This window comes from Pelodiscus sinensis, chromosome 1 (assembly GCF_049634645.1).
Source record: "Pelodiscus sinensis isolate JC-2024 chromosome 1, ASM4963464v1, whole genome shotgun sequence".
Classification (NCBI taxonomy): domain Eukaryota; kingdom Metazoa; phylum Chordata; order Testudines; family Trionychidae; genus Pelodiscus; species Pelodiscus sinensis.
This window is the reverse complement of record NC_134711.1, coordinates 77,635,074-77,662,038: the sequence shown is the minus strand read 5'-3', so window position 1 is coordinate 77,662,038 and position 26,965 is coordinate 77,635,074. Positions and strand designations below refer to the sequence as shown.

General features: G+C 46.7%; 1 protein-coding gene and 1 long non-coding RNA gene across 15 annotated transcripts in view; one reads left to right on the top strand and one right to left on the bottom strand.

The window, feature by feature from the left end:
• Positions 1 to 210: 210 nt before the first annotated feature.
• LOC112544263 (uncharacterized) lies at positions 211 to 5,340 on the bottom strand. 3 transcript variants are annotated; one of them, XR_012905095.1, is made up of 5 exons: positions 4,999 to 5,340; positions 4,390 to 4,499; positions 3,757 to 3,866; positions 2,757 to 3,072; positions 1,561 to 2,451 (listed from the first exon to the last, which is right to left on the bottom strand). It is a non-coding gene; the product is annotated as an uncharacterized LOC112544263 (long non-coding RNA). The 3 variants fall into 3 exon arrangements; XR_012905092.1 differs by having other exon boundaries at positions 211 to 2,451; positions 2,757 to 3,866; XR_012905093.1 differs by lacking the exon at positions 2,757 to 3,072 and having other exon boundaries at positions 1,571 to 2,451.
• Positions 5,341 to 5,346: 6 nt separating this feature from the next.
• The window catches only part of POC1B (POC1 centriolar protein B), a 111,699-nt gene continuing 90,080 nt past the window's right edge, over positions 5,347 to 26,965 (top strand). For 3 of the 12 annotated variants that reach the window (XM_075932901.1, XM_075932900.1, XM_075932902.1), the window contains exons 1-4: positions 5,516 to 5,660; positions 6,973 to 7,057; positions 20,334 to 20,505; positions 21,446 to 21,625. In XM_075932901.1, the coding sequence (XP_075789016.1) occupies positions 5,646 to 5,660; positions 6,973 to 7,057; positions 20,334 to 20,505; positions 21,446 to 21,625 (452 nt within the window). In that variant the 5' untranslated portion in view covers positions 5,516 to 5,645. Of the gene's footprint in view, positions 5,486 to 5,515; positions 5,661 to 6,972; positions 7,058 to 9,598; positions 19,692 to 20,310; positions 20,506 to 21,445; positions 21,626 to 26,965 lie in introns of those variants that run through there. The other 9 variants (XM_075932955.1, XM_075932964.1, XM_075932946.1 and 6 more) reach the window with 8 other exon arrangements.

The following is a 26,965-nucleotide window of genomic DNA, read 5'->3' as shown; positions in this document are numbered from 1 at the left end:
TGGGTCTCCCTGTCACACAAATGGGGAACCATGACCCAACCACAACCCCCAGCCCCCCAAAACCCCTCTGGCCCTCACAGGAAGCTCAAGCAGGGCTCCCAGGACCCAGCTAGGGGCACAAAAAGGTGTGTACTGTTGTGGTCCAGGGCAGAGATCCTATCCCTTCTGGAGGTGTGGGATAAGGAGACCCTGCAGGATCTCCACTCCCAGTAGCACAACGCCAGTAGCTATGGATAGAAGGCCAAGGCTCTGGCTACAACCAGTCATCACCCCCGGACCTTGGAGTAAGGTCAAAGAGCTATGTCAGGGCTACACCAGAACAAGGGAGCACAGCTTTCACTTCAGGGCAGGACTCCTCTCCTGCCCCTACTATACCAAGCTCCACTGCATCTTGGGGGATAGTGCAGCCCTTTCTACACTCCTGGTGGTGGACTTGGGGCTAGAGACATCTGTCGTCAGCCGCCCGGGGCTCCCTGGCCAGGAGTAGGGGGATGAGATGGAGGAGGTGGGGGAGACAGACAGCACGGTCACCCTCAAGCTGGTACCTCATATTTCCCAGGCATCCTCTGAGAGCGGGGAGGAATCATCAGGTGCGTGCTCTGTGCCACACAACCTCAGGAGACAGCCACGGAGCACCTGCTCTGTCTCATGGGAGGCCTCACACACATCTGACCTTTCGGGGGGATGCCCTTCCACCACCAGCCAGCCCAGAAGCAAGCTGGGGACAAGGGCACATGCATGCACACACCGAGGCGTGCCGCACATGGGCATGCCTGCATGTGAGACACACCACTCGCTCCCGTGGACAGTGCTGCGAGGTGCAGGTGTTTGTGTGGCCCCCATTGAAGGCCAGGCTGCTCCAGGCCCCTCTCCCTGCCATGGGATCACAGTGTGGCCGGAGACTTCCCCTAACTGCTTGTCTGTGGGACCAGGGAGGAGGAAGCAGGAAGCATGATCCCCTGGGTAGCTTGCGGCCCCTGTGAGGCAGGGCCCATTGTGCAGGCCATGTGACTTTGCTCCTGGAACATCACCATCGTCTGGCCCAAGGACTGTTGATCGTAGAGGAGGGCACAGCCTCAGGGTCAGTGTCTGCATTCATGACTGACCACCTCTCCCTCTTTATTCTCCACAGCCAGATCAGCCATCACTGAGGAGCAATCACTGCCAGCCTAGGCAGCCACCCAACCCCAAGGAAGCCACAAGTGCCGAAGGGTCCAGGAAGACCTCATGAGACGACATGTGGCCATCCTCTGGGACATGCAGCAAACCCAGGCACAGGAGGTCTGGGATGACGCCCAGTGGCAGTACTAAATGTGGGATCAGCTTGTGCAGCTGGGTGAAAACGTGCCACCATCTGTGAAATGATGGTACTTCCTGCTTCTGCCCCACAAGATGCCTATGTCCCCTTCCATACTCCTCACCCACTCCCGAGGTCGCCGATGTCCCCAGACCCAAGGCAACACTTCCAGCTGCACCACTCCTAGCCCTGAGCCCCGCCCTGCCCCGCTCCATGCACATTCTGAGCCCCCCTCTTCCCCAGTTACTTTGTATTTTTTTTCCATAATGAAAGTTCTTGGTTTTCAACACAAAATTGGTGTCTTTATTGACTGTACAGGGAAGCTGGAAAGGGAGGGTTTGTGATGGGAAAGGCATAAAGGGGTAAAGCACAGGCCCCTGGTGGGGAGGCAGTGGAAAGAGTTACTGGGGTCCTTGAGAGAAACTCTCCCTCAGGGCCAACTGCTGGGCCTGGCTGATAGCAGCAGTGCACAGCTGCTTGAAGACCCTTCCCTCCCAGCCAGCCTCTACCCCCCACCCCAGTAGGAAGGCCTTCCCTTCCTCTCCACAATGTTGTGGAGAACACAACAGGCAGAGACCACTTTGGGAATGTTGTGCTCTCCCACATTGGGGCAGATCAGGAAGCACCTGAACTGCACTTTCGTGAGCCCACAGGTGCATTTCACCTGTATTCAGGCCTGGATTAGGTGGGCATTGAATTGGTCCCTGCTGGGGTCCAGATGGCCAGTGTACGGCTTCATCAGGCACGACATGAGGCGGTGATAGGCTGTGTCCTCCATGATGCACAGTTGCTTCTGAATGTCTCCAACCCGAATGTCACGCTGGGGGAAGAATGTGCCAGCCTCTAGTTTGTGGTGGAGGCTGGAATTCCTTAAAATGCAGGGGTCGTGCGCCCTGTCTGACCACTTGACGAAAATGTCAGTGAACACTTCGTGGTGATCAACTAGGGTCTTCAGCACCATCAAGAAATAGCCCTTGCAACTGATGTATTGGGCGGCTTGATTATGTGGTGCACGGATGGGAATATGGGTTCCATCGATGGCTCTGCCACAGTTTGGGAACTCCAGGGTGGCAAATCCAGCCACGATGGATAGGGTCCAGGTCTCCCAAGCAGATGACCCTGCGCAGCAGGATGGAGTTGATGGCCCTCACCACCTGCAGAAGGAGACAAACACATACAAGAGGGAATCAGAGAGGGTGCCTGAGCTCTTGGGAGCTCTCTGAGTCCCTCCTTCTTCCCCCTCTCAAATACCCCAGGAGCCACCCTCTATGAGGCCCTCCCCACAGAGCTGTGAGAGGGTGGGATGGCACAACCCCTTAGTGACGGGGCTCCCCCCTAACCCCAGGCCAACCTCTGCACCCCTAACCCCCCTTCCCTAGGGTCCCCCTTTCCAGGACTCTCCACTTCCTCCCCTCCCCCCCCCCGACCCTCCGAGGACTGTAGCCCAAGAGTGCTTTACCTTCATGAGGAGGGCCCCGACAGTGAACTTTTCCCACTCTGAACTGGTTGCCCATGGCCTGGTAGCTGTCTGGGGTGGCGAGCTTCCAGACAGCGATGGCGACCCACTGCTCCAGGGGGATGACAAGTCACATCTGGATTTTCCATGATCAGAGGGCAGGGGCAAGCCAGGCACACAGCTCCTTAAAAGCGGCCTTCTTCATGCAGAAGTTTTGGAGCTGATCAAACTTCTGGTCATCCTACTCCTCCATGACCAGTCAGAACTGGTGTCGAGCCTCCAAAACTCTCTCTCCACTGTGGGGTGCAGTTGCAAGGGCCTTGCTCCCACACCCAGGGAGAGGGTCGTGATGAGCTCGGTGTCAAGTTCGTGCAGGGTTATGAAGGCAGCCTGCACAAACTACTGCAGAAACTGCAGCATGGCAGCGTGGAGCCATGGCATGCCCAGGGGCAGCTCCACCTCCACGGCAAGGAGTGTGCAAAAGCTGGGCAACCAGAGGACGTACTGCTAAAGCTTTGCTGTCCCTCGGAGAGGTAGGCAAGCACGCAGCAGAAGCAGAGAAACAGTGGTCTGCAGGGGTCCCTTTAATCCAGTGGTCTCCAACCATTTTGAGCACAGGATCACTTTTTGAATTTAAGTGCAATCCAAGATCTACCTCAAATATAAATACCCTTGCCCTGCCTCCTTCCTGCCACTTCTGAGGCCCAGCCCCTGCTCACTCCAGCCTCCCTCTCTTGCCCATCCTCATTCACTTTCACCAGGCAGGAACAGAGGGTTGGGGTGCAGGCTCTGGTCTTGGATTAAGGGATTTGACGTGCCAGAGGGGCTCTGAGCTGAGTTTGGGGCAGGCAGTTGTGGTGCTCAAGAAGGTTCTAGGTGCAGGCTCTGGGAGGGCGTTTGGACGCAGGGGGTTCAGTGCTAGGGCAGGGGCTTTGGGTATAAGAGGGGGTTCATGACTGGGGGTAGGGTTTTGAGATGTGGGCTCCAGCTGGGCACTGCTTACCTAAGGTGGCTTCTGGGTAGTGGGGCTACGGCAGGATCGCCCCTGCACCACTCCCTAAAGCAGCCAGCAAACTCCTTCCATCCCAAGTCCTGTTGTGCCTCCTCTCTGCTCTGTGGAGAAAGGATAAAGAGTGGGAAGGGGCACTTTGACATCAGCACCCCCTCCTCTCCCTCTGCTGTCCTGCACAGAAATAAGAGACTCCTGAGGGGACAGCTCCAAGGTAAAGGGCAGGAGGCTCCCCAAGGGGAGGGGCAGCTAAAGCGCTAGCACTTAATAGCCTCTTGTCAAACCAGTCAGGATCACCTGTCAGAGCTCCAAGATCCACTGCTTTAAGCTCTTGTCTTAGCTAGCCTTAGTCATGGCCACAGTCAACATCTATTTTTTTAAAAATTATAAATAGGGGTTAATTTTTAAAAAGGTCTGAATTAAATGTGCACAGCTGGGGTAAGTTATGGGAGAAGGCAGTTATTTAATAACTGGCAAAATTTCAAAAAAATCAAATATGAACTGTCCATACCATCTGTTAAAATATACAAAGTGAAGAGTCTTGCACTACCTTCCACATCCTAATGACTTAACCAACCAATGGAGGTGCTTATCAACCTCTTGTAACTACTTGAACCATCCACTCACTCTCTTTTCCCCCTCAGTTGTTTGTCCTCCTCCTCCTTTCTTTTATTTGTTCTTGGATCTGGACTTCTAATATTTAGGCTTGCCAGATGCTTTCACCAAAAATCCCAAACCTGGAAGGAAAAAAAGGTAGTTGAGCAACAAAACCAAACCAAAATGCAAAACTCCATGCTCTTCGCTTCTCCCCACCCACACCAGATGCTGCAGAAGAACAATGTCCCCACCAGCTTTCCATTCAAGAAAAACATTTTACAGGTCTGGTATTTTCTGTTTTGTTTTGTTTTTTAAACCAGACAGGGGCCAGCAAAAACCAGCCAGCTGGCAGCCCTACTACGATTCCCGTCATCTGACGGGATGGGCCGTGCCCACAAACGCGCATGATTCACGTTTTGTGAGTCTCTCAGGGGCTACTAGTCTGTTTGTTGTTGTTTCAGTGTTTCCTGTAAGAGACTAACTGGGAACCCCGCTGAAGTTCTTGCCCTCACGCAGCCTTGTGTTTACTCTGCCTGGGGAGCGGTTTTTTTCAACCCGGTGTTTTTTTCCAAAGCCGCAAGCGCACAGAAAGCGTAACGTACTGCCCTGACTCGCTCACGTTCCCCACACAAATCTCACCCTTCCACGCCTGGCTGGGAGCCCGCGGCCTGGGTCCCTGAGAGCCCTTTCCCCTCATGGCTGACGGGGGAAGGGGGAGCAGCGTCGAGCTTCCCCCTGCACCTTAGCTCCGAAGACAGGCAGGTCGCGCCCCGAAGCAGGCCCTGCGGCTCGGCCCGCTCCTCCCCGGGCTCGCGGCGGCTCAGCAGCTTAATGGCACCTGTGGGTGTTCGGTGCCGGTTGGTCTCGTGCTGCAGCAGTCACGCCCCGCACGAGCGCTGGGGATACAGTAGGAGCGCGCGCAGGGGCGTGGTCCCGCAGAAGTGTGTGTGGGGTGGGGGGGGGGTGAGGGGATATTGCGCAGAGATCATGGACGCTCATGGTAACCAAGCAACTGGGAGTGGGTCGCTCAGTGTATCTTTAAGGACGAGTCGAGCGCCTATTGCATGGATGCGGTTCGAAACTCGGCGCCGCGCTCTCAGGATTGGATAGGGCCCTCGGTACAGGGGTGAGCAGCAAGGCAGGGGCTGCCGCGAGGGGTTGAAGGCGGAGCTCGGCTGGTCGGGTCTGGAGCGCGGGGGGTTTGACTGGGCTGCGGCGCGGCTGCTGCTGGTGCTCCGCTGCCGGAGATCGCGGCGCCTGGAGTGGGCGCGCCGGGCCCCTGTCCCATGGCGTCCGTGCTGGTAAGGGACCGCGCTGGGGCGACGCTGCCCGCCGAGCCGCGCTCCTGGGGAAGAGGGAACGGGCGCGCTGGGGCCCCGCGAGCAGCCTGTCAGGCCGCGGACCGATCTCCAGCTGAGCACTCGCCCTCTCCTGCGGGGCCAGGGCCTGGCCCTGCTCCAAACGCGGCCCCCTAGCCCGGGACCTGCGGCCCTGTCTCGGGCTGAGCTCTGGTTTCACGGAACGGAGGCTGAAGTCCCCCGGGGTGTGCGAGCCGCGCTGGAGCACGTAACCCGTTCACCCGCCGCTCCCTGGGAAGGCGATAAGCTCCGCGGGTTCCTTTCGCTTCCTCTCTTCGGCTGTCACGGTGATGGGGGGGCAGCGGGGTGATGGACGCTCGTCAGGGGGCGAACGGCAGGGGGACTGGAAGAGGCCGTGGGCCCATAGCTAACTTGGGGGAAAGCTTGTTCTTGCTCGCTCTGCCAATGAAAACCCGTGCCTTTGAAACAGGGAGGGTGGGAGTGTCCAACAGCTCAGAAAAGGTTTTTGTTTGCTCTATCCAAACCACACGCAAATGCCCTCTCCTTTGGATTGGTCAGAGGAGCGTTACAGTACCTTAAAGGAGGGGGAGGGAGGAGGAGTCTTTTATATGATTTGTTATAAACTTAAAAAACAGCAAATGGTCTGGTAGCACTTTATAGACTGACAAAACTTGTAGATGGTAAAACGTCCGTGTGCCGACGAAAGCGCATGATACCAACTACATATTTTGTCAGTCTATAAAGTGCTACCAGACCATTTGCTGTTTTTAAAGTTTATCTTGTACAGTCTAACTCCGCTACCCCCTGAAACTTATGATTTGTTATGTCAGTCTCGTGTGTTGCATGGCGTTTTACTGTCATCCAGCTCCAGTTTCCATAGGGACGACAAGGTGCTTTTTAGGAGCACTTGTGCTATAGTGACATTCTTTATAGGTCCTGTCTTCTCGGGTTTTTTTTTTTTTTCGTGTCACCATGTAGCGCCCAGCACTTGTACTTGGGCACCCTGGCTGTCACTTCACTTTTCAGAGTAATGCAACCTTGGAGCAGCGTTCTAGGTTTTCGGATGCTTTTCAATATTCTCCTTCTTCACCACTATTATATTGAAAGTTAAATTTTATTTTGCGCAAACATGCCGCTGCTTTCCCATGATATATACATTGTATTAGAGAAGCTGCCCCCTTTCAGTCCTGATCTTGGCGAGATCATAAGATGGCGAGTTCCAGGTTGATAGTGACAACAAAAATCGGGCGATGGCTCAAAACGGAGTTCTCAGCTATTACAACTTCTTCTCCAGGAGGATCCTATCTTAATTCGTCCCTTTAAAGGCCATAAAGCGGCAGTCACCGGCGTTGACTTCAACCCGAATACCTCGGCGCTCGGTGAGTTTGTTAGCGCTTTAGAGTGCCAGCCAGTGCTTGCTGAGGGCTTTTGTGCCGGATTCACACGCTCAGCTCCTGCACCTGGGCTGTACTCAATGGGGAGTCTGGAGCGCACGGCGGGGGTGGAGAGAGACTGGCTACAGGTGGGAGGCCCTTACAGGTTGTCGCTTGGGCAGGAGGCGGGAGAAAGCTTAGCTGATGTTTGCGGGGTGAACTGTCAATACCACCTGTGAACATTTAGGAAAGTTTCCCGGGGGAAGTTCCGGAAGAGCGTGCTTGGTTGGCTGCGAATCTAGTTCTGGCCCCCATCTGGGGCGGCGGCGGGGGGGGAAGGGAGCTGGCGGAGGCGGGGCTGGTCCCGGAGTGGGCTGGCGCCCAGAGTGGGAAGGGGGAGGTGTTTCTCCGCGCCGGGCGGGCCAAGGGCTCTCGGTCCCTGTCTTAAGCGACAACTTTTTGAGCAAACCACAAGGCGGAGGGAGAGTGCCCGGGGGAGGGGTTTGTCCCGGGGACAGAGAGGAGGAAGTAAGGCACGGGAGGGCGGGGGCGCGCTACGCTGGAGGCTGGGAGCGGACGAAGGTGGTGGTGAGGGGGCGGTTGTGGCATTGTGTTTTGCTACTCCGCGTCCCCCTTCCGGACTCTATATCCGGGAAGAAGAGGACCTAGTGCAACCCGCCCCAGCAGCCTGAGCCCGGAACTGCTGTCCGCCCGCAGCTCCCGGCCGCGCCAGGAAGGGGCAGAGCGCTGCAACAACTTACAGTTCTCCCGCCTGCCCCCGGCCGTTTCCATCGCCTGCAATGAGGATCCGCCTGGCCAGAAGATGGACTTGGCTTAGCAGAAGCTGCCTGTTGCTTGGGCTCTTGATGGCTGCCTACTTCCTAGTGGAGCTGTCTGTTTCTACCTTCAGTGCCTCCTCCAGCGGAGACGGCATCACCAATGGGAGATGGGAGAGGCACTTTTCTGACAGACCAGAAAGAGCAGAGGATCTGGCTCGTCCAGTTTATGAGAAAGCCCCTCCTGATTCTTATGCACTAGGAGAATGGGGTAAGGCGGCTCGACTACAGTTGACTCCTGAGGAAAAGAAACTGGAAGAAGAACTGATTGAAAAATATGCAATTAATATTTATTTGAGTGACAAAATATCTCTACATCGGCATATACAGGACAATCGTATGTATGAATGTAAAGCCAAATCTTATAACCATAGAAAACTTCCAACTACATCTGTTATAATTGCTTTCTATAATGAAGCTTGGTCAACTTTATTGAGGACAATCCACAGCGTTCTTGAAACATCTCCTGCAGTACTTCTAAAAGAAATTATATTAGTAGATGACTTGAGTGATAAAATATATCTGAAGGCTGAACTTGAAAAGTACATTAGTAACCTGAAAAGAGTTCGTCTGATAAGAACCAGCAAACGAGAAGGACTCGTTCGTGCACGCTTAATTGGAGCTACTTTTGCTACTGGTGATGTTCTCACATTTCTAGACTGTCATTGTGAGTGTAACTCTGGTTGGCTGGAACCACTTTTAGAGAGGATCGCTGAGAATGAGACTGTGATAATTTGTCCTGTTATTGATACCATTGATTGGAATACATTTGAATTCTATATGCAGACAGGGGAGCCCATGATTGGGGGATTTGATTGGCGATTGACATTTCAGTGGCATTCTGTGCCTGAACATGAACGTCAAAGATGGAAATCCAAAACTGACCCAATAAGATCCCCAACTATGGCTGGAGGTCTGTTTGCAGTTAGTAAGAAGTATTTTGAGTATCTTGGTACATATGACACAGGGATGGATGTCTGGGGTGGGGAGAACTTAGAACTGTCCTTTAGGGTGTGGCAGTGTGGTGGCACGTTAGAGATCCATCCTTGTTCCCATGTAGGCCATGTGTTTCCAAAGCGGGCTCCATATGCGAGGCCAAATTTCCTTCAGAACACTGCACGTGCTGCTGAAGTGTGGATGGATGAGTATAAAGAACATTTTTACAACAGAAATCCTCCAGCAAGAAAAGAAAATTATGGTGATATTTCTGAAAGAAAACTGCTGAGAGAGCGTTTGAAATGTAAGAATTTTGACTGGTATTTGAAAAATATATTTTCCAACTTACATGTACCAGAGGATCGTCCAGGCTGGCATGGAGCAATCCACAGTATGGGAATATCATCAGAATGCCTGGACTACAATTCACCTGAACATAATCCTACTGGAACTCATGTGTCTCTCTTTGGATGTCATGGTCAAGGAGGCAATCAGTTCTTTGAATACACATCAAGTAAAGAAATTAGGTTTAACTCTGTGACTGAACTATGTGCTGAAGTCCCTGAACAAAAGGATTTCATTGGCATGAGGAATTGCCCAAAAGATAGATCCCCTATTCCAGAAAGTATCATCTGGCATTTTAAACAGGATGGGACTATTTATCATCCTCAGTCAGGAAAGTGCATTAGTACTTATCGTACTCCTGAGGGACGGCCTGATGTACAAATGAGGACTTGTAATGCTGCAGATAAAAATCAAATTTGGAAGTTTGAGAAATAAAATGGCCACTGAAGTTAGCTATTATTTGAAGAACTTCAGAGTAACTGAACTAGAGGTTGGCTGTACTTTGATACATGGATGTCACCTTAGAATCTATATCTCCAATGCTGAAGTGTACGAAAAAGGGTTGGCAAATATTGTCAACTCATATTTAAAAGTGCCTTTTTATGTACCAATTTAACACTATTGTAAATTTTTGATTAATTATTGCTCAGACTTCAATTTATATTTTAGTTTTAGGAAGAACATGTTTTAGACCTGAAGAGTCAAGTAAAAGAAAATATGTAATACTTCAGTATTAAGATTAAGAATTTTAAAAATCTTCAGAAGTTGAGATTCTCCTGTCAATATTTACTTAGATATATTGCAGATACGTATTACAATATAACTTCACAGAACAAGTAATACAGTAGTACATGAGTAAGTTAACATTGGCATGGGATGCAGAAACATAATCCTTAGTATGTTGTATAATCGTTCAGGAATTGGCAGATCCTCAGTGAAATAAACACAAGTGTTTTGAGGAGGTCATATTATTTTGAAAAGAAAAAAAGTTTCATTTTTTTTCAACTACTTGAAAGACCGGAAACACTAAGACTGCCATCACTTCATTCCCTACTTCATATCCACCTTTCCACGTGAACACTTCAGTCTTATCTTAGTTCCTGAAAGCAACTTGGGGGATGTTGAAGAACCCTAATAGTAGAGGTAGTAGTACTAGAAAGATGGACTAGCAGTATGAAAATGTTGTCCAGATTCAGGTTGGGGCAGGGAGGGAATGGTTGGGGTGGGAGACTAAAGAGTGAGGGAGAAGGGAGAAACTAATGGATAAGAAACTAATGTATTTATCTTGTGAGAGAGAGAAAAGGATGGGTATCATGTTGACAATCTGTCTCTCACCTTTAAATTTTCAGAACTAGTGTGCACATCCTGAGTTCTCTAAGCATTAAGTAATACTGGATTTCTGGACATTTGTTTATATTCTTAACACTGCTGTTATGTTTACATAGTCTTTTGTGGTGTTCCTTGATTTTTTTTTAAAAAAAATATATGTAGTATTTGGGCTTGTGTGGGTCTTTTAATAATGACATTAAGGCAGTTCTTAACCTACCAATGTGGATGGCATATGCAACTCTTTGTGTTGGGTACAGTACATTCACATGTATGTACATGGTCTTTTTGGCACTGAGGATGTCAGATAGGCTGCAGCTACATGCTGATTGGTCTACAAGAGACCAGTAGGCTGCAGGTTGAGAACCACTGCACTAAGGTGTTAGTTTAAATGTGTGATCATAGATAGGATGTTCAAATATTCTTAGGTGTGTGATCATTGGAGTGCATATTATAGAAAAAACATAATGCTAGTACTAAGTGTGTTGAGGCCTCAATATGATTCTTCAAAGAATTGGCTGAAGCTTTGAGAAATCCAGGGATTTTGGTGGTGGTAGTGTTGTTCTATGTTCATCTTGTGCTATCAGTAGCCACCAGATACCAAATCTTGATTTTGGACTGACAGCTTTTGTCTTCAGGTAGTGAGCCACAGTGACAGGGAGTGAGCAATAAAAATCTGGGGAAGATCTAGTGGAATATAGTAGGTGGTGTTGGTTCATCACAGCCAGGTTTAGACAGAAGGAAAAAGAGAAGGCTGTTGGGAAGGAGAAAATGGGGTAGTAAAAGTCCTAGGGACTTTCTAGAACAAATGATGCAAGAAGGAAAAGGGTATGTGTTCAGTAATTTCTAAGGACTCCTGAAGGATTGGCAGGAGGAAGGGAAAGACGTGGCCAGCTAGTTAGGACAAGAATCTCTGGGACTGGGCTGGAAGAGGGACTAGATGGGGAAGATTCTGTGTTAGGAGTATAGTGCAGGGCCATACTACAAATCATTGTCACGATGTGGCACTGGTCTCTGTAAGTCTCTGTAACTTATTTTTAAAATGACTAATTTGAAATTTGTTTTGTATAAATTTATACATAATAAGGGAATTGACATACTATACTGATCAGCAAGGCACTCCTTAGTATATTCACTAAGCCCTATGTTCCAAGGAATTACCTCTGCATTCTGAGTCAGGATGCTTTGGCAATGCTTTGAGAGAGTACAGCCCATGGCATGCTGAAAGACAAGTTTTATATGGTCACGTGCATTTGTGAAAGCCTTACAACAAAACAATTGCTTCAGCATGTGCACTTCCAAAAGGATTCATGCTTGCATAGGCATTCACTTTGTATGCCAAGCATACTTATTTTAATGAGGGAAATGAAGTACTGTGCCTGCAGACTATGCAATTTTTATTTAATTCTGACATGTATTATTAACATGTATTATTAACTAACATGTTTTAAAACTTAGCAAATATTGTGTTCCCCTTGAAAAGCTATTTTATAAATGGGGAGTTTATCAGAGCAGAAAATAAGAATGAACAAATTTATTAAATATTATACCTTTATTTTTTTAAATGCACGTACAAATGACAACTCAAGGGAATTTTTTACCCCATATTTCAGATTTTTTTTTTTAAACAAAAAATAAGACCAAGAATGTAACACTTCTGCCCAATAGGAGTAATTTTTAGAATATTAGAAGGGTCTGATAATAGGAACTTGGAAATGGCAATCTCAACCATAATTGAAGCATTACTACTGTAATCTTTTCATTCTGTGTATGGATTTCTGGAAAATCTGATACTCTGGGAAACAAAGGTATACATATATTTTAATTCTGTCATAGTTTTATGAGAATTTTGGGGAATATAAAATTACTATATGGATTTTAAACTACTGATTTAAATTACTTAACAGATGCTGTAAATTTGCATTTAATCAATTCATCTGGGTGGGTTTCTGAAAAACAGTAATAAAATGACAATTGAATGTTGATTAGTTTTCTGACTTTTTTGTTTTTTCTTTAATCTTTGCAACTTATATTCGTACCCACTACATCTAGTGGCATGTCAGAGGTTAATAATATTAAACTTCTGTTGCTCAAAACCCAATAAAGATTCCGAATTTAAGTAGCCTGCCAATCCCTTTCGTAGAAATTTATTTTTCATTAAATAGTAATTTAATTCATTATTGTTTTTCATTAAATACTGTTTACTGATGTATATGTATTTTTATAGTTGTTTTAATGTCCTCACTTGATTTGACTACTTAAATCCATCTACATTGAAATTCCAAATGTACTGAATGATCTGATATAGTTGAGCATTAAGTAGATGGTGCCAAATCATGTGTTTTTGACTAACAGTTCTACGAAAGTCAAAGCTGTAATTCAGTCCTATTACATCTTGTTAACAATATCAGCAATGCCCTACGACGTTCATGGTCCATTTTAATTAATTTCACTGTCATACTTCTCATAATTTCAGATATTTAAATCTGAAATTTCAGTGTGTTGTAAATGTAGGGGTCCTAACGCAAAATGGAATTGTGAAGGGGAGGTTGCAAAGTTATTGAAGGGAAATTACAGTATAGCCACCCTTACTTCTGTGCTGTGGCTGCCAACATTCAGAGCTTGATTCCCAGTCAGCAGCTGCCACTCTCAAGCCTGCCATCTTTGAAGACAGCACTGCCACCAGCAACAGCACAAAAGTAAGAATGGCATGGTACGGTATTGCTGCCCTTACTACTGTGCTGCTGCCTTTGGAGCTGAGTTCGTGACCAGCAGCCACTGCTCTTGGGTCACCCAACTCTGAAGGCAGCACAGAAGTAAGAGTGGCAATACTGTAACATCCCTTCAATAACCTTGTGATTCCTTAGCAACTCTTTTTGGGGTCAAGTCTCCCAAATTGAGAGACACTGGCTTCCCTGTGAAATCTTTATTTTATAGGATATGATTACACAAAAGAACCGATTTCATGATCAGTGATAGTTTTTTTTGTGGCCATGAATTTCGTAGGGCTCTAAATATCAGACTGCTATGGTATTCTGAGCTGTTGGAGTTAGGGGTGTTAGAAATTGTTTAATTTAATAATCGTGTAAATCTTAATAATAATCTTAGTGGTTACACAATTATTCAGTGATTCCCTCGGGGGTGGGGCTGGCAGCCTCACTCCTGGAGAGCCCCCTGCCATCTAGTGCTGCTTCCTCTGTCTCAGAGGTGGCAGTGCTTGGTGGCAGGCAGATCGGGTCTGTGAGGGGAGCCGGTTTAAAAATCGGCTCCCTGAGCAGACTAAGGATGTAAAAGACTAGTTGACTATCCGATAAGCATTTGCTTATCAGATAGTATTTTGACTAGTCGATATCCCTCCCCCACTCTTTTGCTGCCTCTATGAAAGACGGTGGATTAGCTGGGTGGTGGGCTGCCCTTTTAAAACGTCATCTCTGTGCCTTTCAAAGGGGCAACTCTTGAGCTCCACAGCTGATCCTGGGCTCCCCGTGGTATTTCTCCAGAACCTGGGATCAGGTTCTGAGGAAATGCCATCGGGAACCCGGGGTCAGCTAGAAGTCCTGAGCTGACCCCGGGCTCCATGGCTGCCACTTTGAAAGGTGCGGAGGAGGTAGTTTCAAAGGGGAAGTCGCTGCACATCTGAGATCAGCTGTGCGGCGGCTTCCCCTTTGTAACTGCCACCTCCATGCCTTTCAAAGGCACAGTGGAGCCCTGGGTCAGCTGAGGACTCCTCAGCTGATCCTGGGCTCTGAGCAGCACTTCCCCAGAACCCAGGGTCAGCTGGGGAGTCCCTCACTGACCCTGGGCTCCATGGCTTTGAAATACACAAGAGCCCCTGCTGGGGACTCTTGTGCATGTCAAAGCATGCACTTGCATGTAGCCCAGAGTCAGTGGGACTTCCCGCTGGTCCTAGGCTGTATGTGGAGTTACGCATTCCTCCTTTGAAATGTACAGGAGCCCCAGCGGGGGCTTTTGTACATTTCAAAGGAGGAATGCAAAAGTGCCTATCGACTAGTCGATGTTTCCGTCAACTAGTCAGTTAACTGCATTTTAACATTCTTAGTGCAGACCGACTCCCGCCTGAGGCTCCCGGGTGGCTGGCAGGAGCTGGTCTGCACGGGGAGCCTGTCATCCTATGCTGCTGCTTTTGTATCAGAGGTAGTAGTGTGAAGTGGCAGATGGCTCCCATGGGACTGAGCCAACCTGCCAGTCTTGAGTTTTAAATGCAGCTAGTGAGCAGGAGGGGTTGCTGTGGTTAACTGGGACCAATAAGCTTATCGGTTAAACAGTTACCTGCCTAGCCGCTAGCATCCCTAGTTAGAGTATGGTAGGAATTCCCCTGTAGGTGGAACCTCGCCATCCTTGGTAGACACGTGATCAATATGGCTAACTTACTTTGATTCTAAATTTGTCAGTATTGATGGTGGGAGAAGCCTATATACTTCTATAAGTAAGTACAGATGTTTTTATTTGCTGCCAAGGAAGTATCCTGGATTGAGTGCCTTTTTACTAATAATTTTAGAAGAGAAATATATAAACCTGGTGTTTGCATAGCCTAACGTTTCATTGTTGGGTGTGCAAGTCTTGTGATTTGCATGCAGAAAAGCAAAATGTATAAAGAAAAATCTTGTTAATTTCTGTTGCTGTTAACTGCATCATTAGATACTTATGTAAAATTGGTTATATTGTTTTTGTACATAGACAAGAATAAATGATGTTATGACATGAGGTTTATGCCCAGCCAAGTTTCTATCCTGTTACAACATCATTATTGTTGTAGTATACACGGGTACTTTTAATTGGGACCATGTTCAAACATGAAAGATGTTCATGTATCTCCAGGGGGAGCATGTACACCGGACCTCCTCGTGTTATAAATTGTTTTACAAAACTAATCTATGGACCCACCTACATTGCCATCTTACATTTTTAAAGACTGTATAATACCTATATAAAGGTCAGACGCAATATATCACAGTACATTTTCTAGTGTTGATGTGTCCAGTAACACATTTTGTAACTGTTGGGCTTGATCTACAATATCTTGGGATGTCATAGAATCCTAGGACTGGAAAGGACCTTGAGAGATCAGCTAGTCCAATCCCCTGCACTCCTGGTATGACTAAGGATTATCTAGAGTAGACCATCCCTGATAGGTGTTTGTCTAATCTACACTTAAAAAGTTCCAAAAATGGATAGTACACAACTTCCCCAGGCAATATATTCCAGTGGTTAATCACTGTGTCAGGAGTTTTGTCCAGCCTAAATCTCCCTTACTGCAATTTAATCCCATTCTTCTTGTCTTATTCTCGGAAGTTAATAATAATATTTTTTTCTCTCTCCTCCTTATAACGAACTTCTAGATACTTGGAAGCTGTTATTCTGCCTTCTCTCAGTTAGGGATTTTAAATGTTGATTAATCAGCTAATCGATTAGTTGAAGGAATTTCCATCGTCTACTTGATTAGTCAATAAGTGGGGCACTCACTATCCCACTGCACCTCTCCCGTGGCTCTTGTATATTTCAAAGGGAGAGAGGCAGCGGGAACCAGCTCGCTTTTAAGCTGGCTCCCCCCACCACCGACTTCTGCTCCCCTCTTTTCTGCCTCTTTCTGATAGAGGCAGCAAGGGAAGGGGGGGAAAGGGGGAAGTGACTAGCTGAGTTCCTACTCGACTACCTGATAAGCATTTGCTTATTGGGTAGTCGACTAGTCGTTTACATCCCTACTCTGTTTTCTCTTTTTTATGTTAAATAAGCCCAGTTCTTTCAATCTTCTCTCATAGGTTATGTTTCTAGACCATCAATCATTTTTGTTGCTCTTCTCTGAACTTTTTCCAGTTTGTCTACATCTTTCCAGAAATTAGGTATCCAGAACTGGATGCTCCAGTTGAGGACTAAACAGCATGGAGTAGAGCAGAAAATTACTTCTCATGTATTGCTTATAATGCGTCTGCTAATCAACCCAGAATGTCAACTTTTTTGCAACACACTGCTGACTCCTATTTAGCTTGTGGTCTACTATGACCTCCAGGTCCCTTTCTGTACTCCTCCCTAGGCAGATGTTTCCCATTTTAAATGTGTGCAACTGATTATTCCTTCTTACATGGCGCATCTGACTTTATTGAGTTTCATCCTATTAACTTCAGACCACTTCTCCAGTTTATGCAGATCATTTTGAATTGTAATCATATCCTCCAAGCACTGGCAACCCATTTCCTCTTGGAACTATCTGCAAACTTTAAGTGTACACTCTATGCCATTGATGAAGATATTGAATTGAACCCTGTAGAACCCAACCTGTTATGTTGTTCCAGTATGAATGTGAACCATTGTTAACTACTTTCTGGGAATGGGTATCCATCTGGCCACCTTGTAATAGTTCAATCTAGGTTGTATTTCCTTTGTTTGTTTGTGAGAAGGTCATCTGAGACAGTTACCAAAAGCCTTTCTAAAAATATACCACATCTATCTCTTCTTCTCTATTCATGAGGCTTGCTACTCTGTCCAAGAAAGCTATTGGGTTAGTTTGACATGATTTTTTTCTTGACAAATCCAAGTTGTTATTTAGCAGCTTATCTTCTAGATGTTTGCAAATTGCTTAATTATTTGCTCCGTTATCTTTCTGTGTACAGAAGTTAAGATGACTTGTCTAATCCCCAAAAGAGCCATGTTTAAATAGGTATTTTAGCATTTTATTTTAATTTTGTATAAGTTAATGCATTTATAGTATCTTGAGGAAAAAAGAAAACATTGCAAAAAGTGAAACCATTTTGTAAAAAAACCTCTGTGAAATACTTTGCTTGGGTAACTCAGGGAACCATCCTTGTAAAGATAACAAAATCTCTTGGACTGGGGCAATGGGAAACAATTAATTTAAAGGTAATTATTAATTGCTTATAAAGTACATTTTTGTCACCTATTAAGAGTAATTGAAACACAATAGCAGCTAATATAGTTTAAGAATGTGAATGTGTACTCAAGTACATGGTTAACCGATGAGCTTGTATCAGAGGCAGCTGGGGGGGTAGATGTGGGTACCGGCTCCCGCAGAGCTGCCTGCCCCCCATGGAGCCATCTGTCCCCCTGGTCTTCCCCACTCCCCACCTCTGCACGTGTAACAGCTGAAAAAATTAGTGTTTACATATTGACACAAATACACACATTTTACCATCCCTAATATAGTTTAAACTTCACAGTTGAAGAGAGAAGTTGCTGCTGTTAACAACATCGACCATGTATGTATTTATAATGTTTCTTTTCCACCATGCTGTGTTTACAAAAGACAAATAGGGAAATAAATGCTGAAAGATCTTAATTTATATTATTGAGCTAAGGTATTGCAGAGATTTAAAGTGTGTGGAGATATTATCTAGAAGGTACACATAGTTAGTCCCAATTCCTAGAAGCAGAAATATTCAGGCTGTCTCAAGATTCCATTGAAATTAATGAGACTCAGTTCTCTGTCCAGGATTGGGACCTTAGATAAGGCTGGAATGAGATCTTCAGCTCAGAATTTCCTTTCTTTTTTGTTGTGCTCATGTCTACTTCTCAGTCACCTTTTTTCAGCTTGTTAGAGAGAGATACTCAGTTGTGGCTATTAAAAATGAGTACAGTAGTAAAAAGAAGGAATTAGAGTGTAATTTAAAATATGTTAATAGCTGAAATCAAGGAAGAAAGCTACTGTTACGTGATATGCTGGTTTGTGCTCCATGGATTGCTGGTGGATATATTTAGTGTAGGAAGTATTGGCTGTATTAAAGTCACCAATGTAGTAGGTTAGGATTTACTGTCATGGTGTCCTGACAAGTCTCCTGCTCTGTTAGTGATAACCAAAAGGCTGCATGCATGTGTGCTGTGTTGACTAGTGCAATTAGTCAACCTAGCAGACTCCAAAGAGTTACCAAAGACCATAAATCAGATAAGGATTGAAGGTGCCTGGCCAAGTTTATTGTTACACAAAATACAGTAATAGTTGTCAGTAGACTCTATTGAACCACTACATATATGTACCCCGTAACAATGGACTGACTTAATCAGTAGGAGACTCCCACTGCCCTGTGGTGCCCTCCCAAGACACCACTTTATATACAGGTATAAACAAGTTACACATCACTCCTGATGTGTCAGGTTACCATTCTCTGATGCTTATATACCACCCATCACCCTGCACCTTGTGGTTTGTTTATAATGTCTGTCTATTATGCTATCAGTTTAGACCCTTTTCTGAACCCGGGTCAGTATCTATGTGGAGTGTGGGTACCAAGGTCTTTTTTAATGAGCTGGTGGTACCATCTTTTGGAATGTGCTTTCAACTTATGATCAGTACCAATTACTGTTCTACACCGGGGCCTGTTACTAATTAGTGCTTTGCCTTCTCAGCCCGGTTCATGCTAAGTTCTCTGAGCAGGGGCCTGCCTCTTACTCACAGCTTAGCTTAGCTTTATTTTAGCCAAGTTTTGTCCATTGTTAGCGAGGCCTCAGGCCTCAAATCAGGTCTCTGCCACATGGGCTTTTTCAGGTCCTCCTCTTACTACAGTGCCCTAGTAAATAATCTGCCCTATACAGTATTTCAAAGATGGTGAACTGAAATTCTCTCCTCTAAATAAAAAAAAGAGACATAAAATATCATTAGAAAGTGCCTATTGTAAAATAACCAACTCTCAGAGTTAGAAAAATGTATCCCATACCTACAAACCACACGCCCTCCGAAGTTGAGGGTCCAGGGATAACACCTGGCCTCAGACTTTCCCAGAAGCCAAGAAGAAGGCTTGTATGTATTCAAAGCGCTTTTTTTTTTCTTATCAAGATATTCCTAACCTCTACACACTTCAGTCCCGTGCCTTCCCCATCTTCATCTTTTCCAATCACTGTTACAGAACTCGACCAGACTGGCTATTTTCAGAAACTTCCAGGCAAAGTCTGGACAATATTTTGCTTAAATAGTTAAATACATTGTTTATAGAATTACGAACAGTATATGATTAGCTGTTCAGATTGCTAAGGCACAAAAATATGTTCTAGTGTTTGCTGTTATTTAATCAACACCTTCAATTTCCTATTAAATTCCCACTGACTCAAAAGATGTGCAAAATGTTCTAACTTCAGTACTTGGGTATCTACTTTTCAGTTTAGATGACTAGAACAGATATTGGCGGTGGAATTTTCAAGTAGAGCTTCAGCATAAGCCTACTTCTGTGAAGGTAGGCCACCACTTAGTGCTCTTTGAAGATCCCACAGTAGAGACTCACCTTTCAGCACCCATCTGTGAAAATTTAGCTAATGTGACTTTAAATAGCTGAAGGTAGAAAAGACCGTGTTTGCTATCCTGTTTCCAGATGCTTTACATTTTGTTCAGCATTGTCAAATCTGTTATAATTATTGGAATATTTATAGTATTTTTTGTATTCAAAGTGCTTTGCAAACGTATTTGCTCAGTAACTTCAAAAATTAATGTCCTCATTTTAGAGATGAGAACATTTAGTGGTGATTTGTTTGAGCCTATGTTAGTCTTAAAATTTGTGATTGAGTTCCTGGCTCCTACATGTCATACTATGGCCACTAGATCAAACATAGTTCTCAAAACATTAAATAGATAATAAATTCAGTGACACTGACAAAATCTGCTGTCGTTGTTTTGTAGGCATTTTGTGTCATTTTATTTCTGAATTAGAAATTAACAGATTATTATTGATAATGGAGTTTAAGGTAGTATCACTGGTTAAGTATGTATTTATAATACATGTGTCTTTTTAAACATGAGTAATGATCAAAGTTTTTATTATTTCAAGTGATCTAATTGTTTGTTTTAACAGAAAATAGCTTTCAAATTATTTTTTTGCCAGCCTCATCTTCTTTGGATAGGTTTCTTATGATCTGGAATTTGAGGCCACAGTCCAGAGCTTTCAGATTTGTGGGTCATGTGGAAGCTGTAACCAGTGTACAGTTTTCACCAGATGGGCACCTCTTGGCATCTGCTTCTCAAGATCGGACTATCAGACTGTGGATTCCCTGTATGTGAGTACAACTGAAGTATATTGTTTATGTTTTTTGATACTGCCTTACCAATATCACAGAAAATTTAGTTCTGTGTATTACTACTCTCTCCCACATCAGGTGGATGTGAGGAATAATGGGAGTTTAGGAGCATCTGGAAGCAAGGTTCATTGTTGTCTTGGTTCCTCTGCAATTCTATAGGAGTACAGAAACTAGAAGGCCTCAGCTGAAGATAGGCATGCATAAGTGCGTGGCAGCCTTTCTTCCAAACTCAAAGGATATATTTACTTAAGTGGGAGTTGTATCGTTCCTGTGCATTCATATGCAATTAGGGGGCAAGTCACAAAGGAAGCCAAGACAACACAGCAAGTTTTATTCATTCAAAATTTGTCTGTTCCTTTAAGGAAAAATGGTAGTGATTATGAACAAAAATATTTTAAGGACATTTTACAGCATAGTGACTAATGTTTACATTCACTCTTAAAATATTGTAATATTCTGTAATCTTTTCTGACATTAATTTAATATTAATCTAATTCTCTAATATTATGTAGTAATCTTATTTCATTAAATAATGTCTTCAGAACTAAGTAGCAAGGTAAATGCTGGCAAAGCAAAGGACTTTCATTTTTTAGTCCCAGAGAGCTAGCTGTAACTTTAAAAACAACTAGTCCTATGGCATCTTAGAGACTAACATAAATATATAGTTTGTAGTATTAGTCATTTAGATAAATAAACTTCTACTAAATTAGAAAATGTGTTTTTTCAAAATGCATTGAGTGGCTTTGTCTAAAGACAGTAATCAGGATTTACCAAGAAATTGTTCTTGTGGTCTGGACTGGGTGTGTACAGGAAAAATAGATTGATTTTTATCTTTTAATCCGTGTCAGTTATATTGTGTATTGAGTTGTATGTCCTTCACAAGGGAAATATTATGTAAAATATTAATGTATATTTTCAGTCATGGAGAATCTTCAGCCCTGAAAGCCCATACTGCACCTGTCCGCAGTGTGAACTTCTCACATGATGGCCAGTTCCTAGTTACAGCATCCAATGACAAATCAATAAAAGTATGGAGTGTTCACCGTCAGCGGCTTTTGTTTTCCTTGTTCCAGCACACACACTGGGTTCGCTGTGCCAAGTGAGTGTTCTTTCATAGTGAGTTTGTAAAGGAGTAGAATTATTGCCAAGTGCTTTGTTTAGAATTTCCAACAGGTCATTTTTATGCCCAGATTTCTAAAGGTACTTTAGTGTTTCTGAGCTCAGCATACAATGTTAAACTGATTTAGCAGATAAAATCCCATTGCCAGTTGCTAGAATTTGGGTTTATAAGTGCCTAAATCCCTGTTGAAATGAAATTTAGACTTCTAAATCAATAAGATTTTGTACATCAAACTCAGCAATGCATAATTACCTTTGAATAGCTGGGCTGTAATACTTAAGTATATCTACTTGATATGAAAGAAATATTAAAAAGAACAATAGGTATGGGAATTTTTTGAAGAATTTGTATCCTGTTTTTCCTATATGTTGTGTGTGTAATTGTTTGAAACTTATGTACACAGAAAAGCTAAAACATGGGGTTTCTTTCAAATTCCTGTTTCTCTCTTTACTCTTCAGATACTTATGTTACATAGGGATGGTTACCAGTACAAAGTACAAATCAGGTTATTATTTATGACTTACAGAATTGGAAAAGGCCCCAGAAAATGTTTTAAAATACATGGTTGGTTGCAGTTTTTAGATTGTCGCTCTCATATCCTGGGAATAACACAAGAGCGGATGAGGTATAGTCTTTATTGGGCCAACTTCTGTTGGTGAAAGAGCTGAGCTTTCAAGCCACACAGAGCTCTTCAGAAGAAGAGGAGCTCTGCGCAGTTCAAAAACTTGTGTCTCAACATCAGAATGTGGCCCAGTAAAAGACATTATCTTTTTCATCATGTGTCTCTCTTTAAATAAAGCAAAAAATAGGGAGAGCTCACTACTTAAAGACAGAGCAAATCTACAAGGGTAATGAGAACCCATTACTATTGACCATTACTGTTCTGCTTGGTTCTAATGGAGAGGTACATCAATTATTTATTTAGTATCAGCATTGATATTGGATACTGAAAAAAATTAATATATTCTGGTGAACAGTGCATGATGAAATTCACTGTAGAACACTAGAAGACTCAACTGGTGAAGAGAAGAACAGAAACATAAGGAAATCAGATTTGAAAACTGACAGAGCATTATGGAAGTGCAGTACTGCACCTGTATTTAAAAAAGAAGTAACAGTTACAAAAGAAACTAAACTAATAAGTCTGATTTCAATTACTGAAAAAATGGTTTTAAAAATAAAAACCAAAAAAATCCAGATTAGCTAGTTTTGGAGTTAAGGGTAACAGTCATTGTTAATTTTAAAAGACTTGGAAAAGACTCCCAAGGATGTACAGTATATGTTTTTAATACCATTAAAATATTAATGGTAGAGAGAACCTTAGTTTAAATTTTAAATGCAGAGTTCTAATATGACTCTGTTTCCCCTTGCTTATAATTTTTCAGCAAAATTCTCCTTTAGAGCTCAAACTTTTATCCTTGATTTCAACCTACAAGTCATTGTTCTTTTTCGAGTGCTTGCTCATGTCCATTCTGATTAGGTGGATGTGCGCCGCATGCATGATTCTGGAGCTTTTATCCCTTAGCAGTATCCATAGGGCCAGCAGGGAGCCCCCTGGAGTGGCGCGGGTATACGGGTGCATATATATCCCTGCTGGCCCCTCCACTCTCTGTTCCTTCTTACCGCCTGTGACAGTAGCTGGAGCGTGTGTTAGGCCTATCAGCCGGTCCTGTAGTAGTCTTTCTTATCTGTTGTTTGTATTATAGTTAGTTTCAGTAGTTAAGTATCTGTTAAGTAGTTGTTAGGTAGTGTAAATAGTTCAATCAGTGGATAAAGAGCTCAGCTGGACTCTCCCAGCAGGGGAGGGGATGCCAGGGCCCCAAGGCTTTAAGCCCTGTGGTGCCTGCTCAAACCATATGCCCTGTGGCAACCCGCATTCTTCTTGTCTGGGAGCTTAAGGGGGTAGCCGAGTTAGTCTGTTACAGAAAAAAACAACAAATGGGCTGGTAGCATTTTATAAACTAACAAAACATGTAGATGGTATCATGAGCTTTTGTGGATACAGCCTGTGACGTAGTGGGGGGTAACTTGCTAACTCACTGGCCACTGTCTGTAGCACCACCGAGCAAGACAGGCAATGAGTCACTATGCAAAGAGGGTATCTCAACCTGTCTGACCAGCTAACCCCCGTGGAGAGGAACAAAGGAAGGTGGATGCTGCCCTGTCTGTGGGGCAGAGCTGGAGGAGAGTTAGTTTAGTGTCTGTCTGGGAGGATGGAGGAAGCAGCCTCAGCAACAGGCTGGGGGGTTTAGAAGCCGAGACTCCCCTCCCCCCCCATATCAAGGGGGGCTGAGGCATCCTAGGCCTGCCCTGTAACCTGATGACATCTGTGCTGTGCTGTATGCTGGAGAAGCAATAAACCACCTCTATTCTACTGGCTGGTGGAGTCTGTCCGTGCCATTTCGGGGTGCAGGAGACAGGGGAACCCCAACGCGTCGTCACACTGGTGTCGGGTGGGATGCACTGCACCCCGTGGATGGAGCTCCCAGCGGCGAGCGACAAGGCGTAGTAGAAGCAAGAGCCCTGGAGCCAGGTGTACTGGAGACAGAGCGAAGCGGTTCCTGGGAATCTTGGGGCGCTGCAGCACTAGACTGGTGAGTCTGCACCGAGGGGACCAGCGGGCAGATGGCCTATGCCCGACTCTTGAAGGCAGAGCTGGTGAAGCTGTGCAGAGAGAGGGGCTTGCCTGTGCAGAAAGCAACCAAGGCCCAGCTGATTACCCAGCTGGAAGAGAATGACCAGCCACAGGGCCAGGATCTTGTCCCCAGGGGGAGCAGCCAGACTCCTCCTGAGAGTGTGTCAGGCTCAGAGGGGGAGGAGCGCTGGAACCCACAGGAGAGATGAGACAGCTTCCCCCAGGAGGCCTGCAAGCTGTAGCCTATCTAGGGCAGGGGCCAGCCCAGCAGAGCTGCAGCGGCTGGAGATCCAGCTGCGGATCAAGCAATTGGAAGTAGAGGACCGAGAGAGGGACCGCCAGGACCAAGAGAAGGAGCACCAAGATCGAGAGAGGCAGCGACAGCATGAGTTGGCCATGGCAGAGTGGAGAATCGACGGGGCACTGGCTGTGCCAAGAGTGGATGGGCCCCAGGGTCTCAGGACTGCCAGACGCTTGGAGAGGCTCGTGGTGGCCCAAGTGAAGGACATGGGCGACATAGACGGGTTCCTCAGCTCGTTTGAGAGGGACTGTGGACTGCAACGGGTCCCCCCAGCTGACTGGCTGCAGGAGCTCATCCCTGCACTGAACCAGGAAGCGGCCGGAGTGCTCAGTCAGCTGGAGAACCTACAGCCAGGGGATTACAACCGAGTCAAGGAGGCCCTGCTGCACAAGTTCGGGCTGACCCCCGAGATGTACAGGAAGAAGTTCCGGGGGTGCAGAAGGAGCCACAGGAGATGTATGTGGATCTGGCCTCCCGCCTGGCACAATACTGCCGCAAGTGGGTGTCTGGAGTCGGAACCCAGGCCGCAGAGGAGCTGCTCAAGCTGGTCATGATGGAGCAATTGTATGAAGCGTGCCCACCCAAACTGAGGCTGTGGCTCAAGGACCGAAGACCAGAGACCCCCCCAGGAGGCCGGGAGGCTGGCAGATGAGTTCACGGAGAGCCGGTCTGGGTGTGAACGGGAGTCCCGGAGAGAAAGGGAATCGCGCAGAGACCGGATCTCAGCTGAGTGACAGAGGGAGTCAACTACGAGGCGAGCCCAAGGAACAGGTTGTCTGTGCCCCAGAGAACCAGCCAGGGCCTGGACAAAGAAAGCCCAAAGCCTAACGTGCCATCGCAAAAAGGCCACAAGAGGGCTCAGTGCACCAGGTCCCATGACCTGGGACTTTCCAGGGTTAACTGGCTGGGGCGGGAGGAAGGGCAGGCTGCCCCAGAGGCAGGGGCTGGCAGGCAAACCTCAGCTCAGAGAGAGGGGAAGGATGCTCAGTGCACCTCCCCTGGGAGGCCTGACCCTCGGGAGGTGGATTTCTCCATGTACCGGGTGGGGGCAAGGTGGCCCCTGCGGAGCGAGTGCCTCATACCCCTGGAGGTGGATGGCAGGAAGGTGACGGGCTTCTGGGACACGGGGGCGGAGGTGATGCTGGCCCGATCCGATATAGTGGGCCCAGACCGGATACTACCCCACATGCAGCTGACCCTGAAGGGCATAGACGGGTCCCCGTTTAAGGTGCCTGTAGCCCGGGAGCATCTGAAATGGGGGGCCAAGGAAGGTCTCAAGGAAGTGGGGGTGCACCCGCACTTGCCCACCGAGGTGCTGATGGAAAATGACCTAGAGGAGTGGCCCCAGGAATCCCAGCGGGCTCTAGTCACCATCCGTAGCCAGAGCCAGCAGGGGGCTGGCAACCTGGGTTCAGGGAAGGACTCCCGGCAGAGTCCTCAGGGTCCTATCCCAGCGGACACGGGGTCCAGCCAGGCTGGGACTCCGGACCTAGGCAAAGGTGGGGAACAGGTCCCGATCCCTGCCTCAGCGGCTGAATTCCAGGCTGAGGTGCAGGCAGACCCCTCCTTGCAGAGGCTGAGGGACCAGGCTGGCCTCTGTGCAGCTCAGCCCCTGGGAGGAGGTGGCCAGGAGAGATTCCGGTGGGAGCGGGGATTCCTGTTCCGGGAATGGCTTCCCCCCAGGAAGATGAGGGCATGGGGGGTCCAGCGGCAGCTGGTTGTCCCCCAAAAGTATCGCCTCAAGCTGCTGTATTTGGCCCACGACGTCCCCGTTGCGGGCCACCGGGGGATCCGGAGCACCCGGCTGAGGCTGCTCCAACACTTCTACTGGCCGGGGATGTTTGCAGCCGTGCAGCGATACTGCCGGTCCTGCGACTCCTGCCAGAGGGGCGGGAAGGCCCAAGACAGGAGGAAAGCAGCTTGGGGGTCTCTACCCCATATAGAGGATCCTCTGGGCTCGCTGAGAGAGTTATGGGAGGGGAAGACCCCCCCCCCCCCCCCCGCCCCGGATGGAGCGTCGGGTGTAGAAGCTGCCCTGCCTATCCAGAGAAGGCTCGCTGGGCTTATGGCCCCGGCCCGAGAGACCCCGGCCAGAGATCAAGGCCAGCGGAAGGGTGGGTGCGACCACAGAGAACAGGCCTGTGCCAGTCCCCCCGGAGCGGTGCGGCGAGTGGACAGAGGGAAGCCAATTCATGTGGGGCCTCGCCGCGGCCGGCCCAAGACAAGGGGAGCACCCATGTCCCCAGGGCGGGTTCCCACACAGAGGACCCGGACTTCCCTAGGTCATGAGCAGAGTGACCCTGCTCAGTTCGCTCTTGGAGGGGGGAGAACTGTGACGTAGTGGCAGGTAACTTGCTAACTCACTGGCCACTGTCTGTAGCAC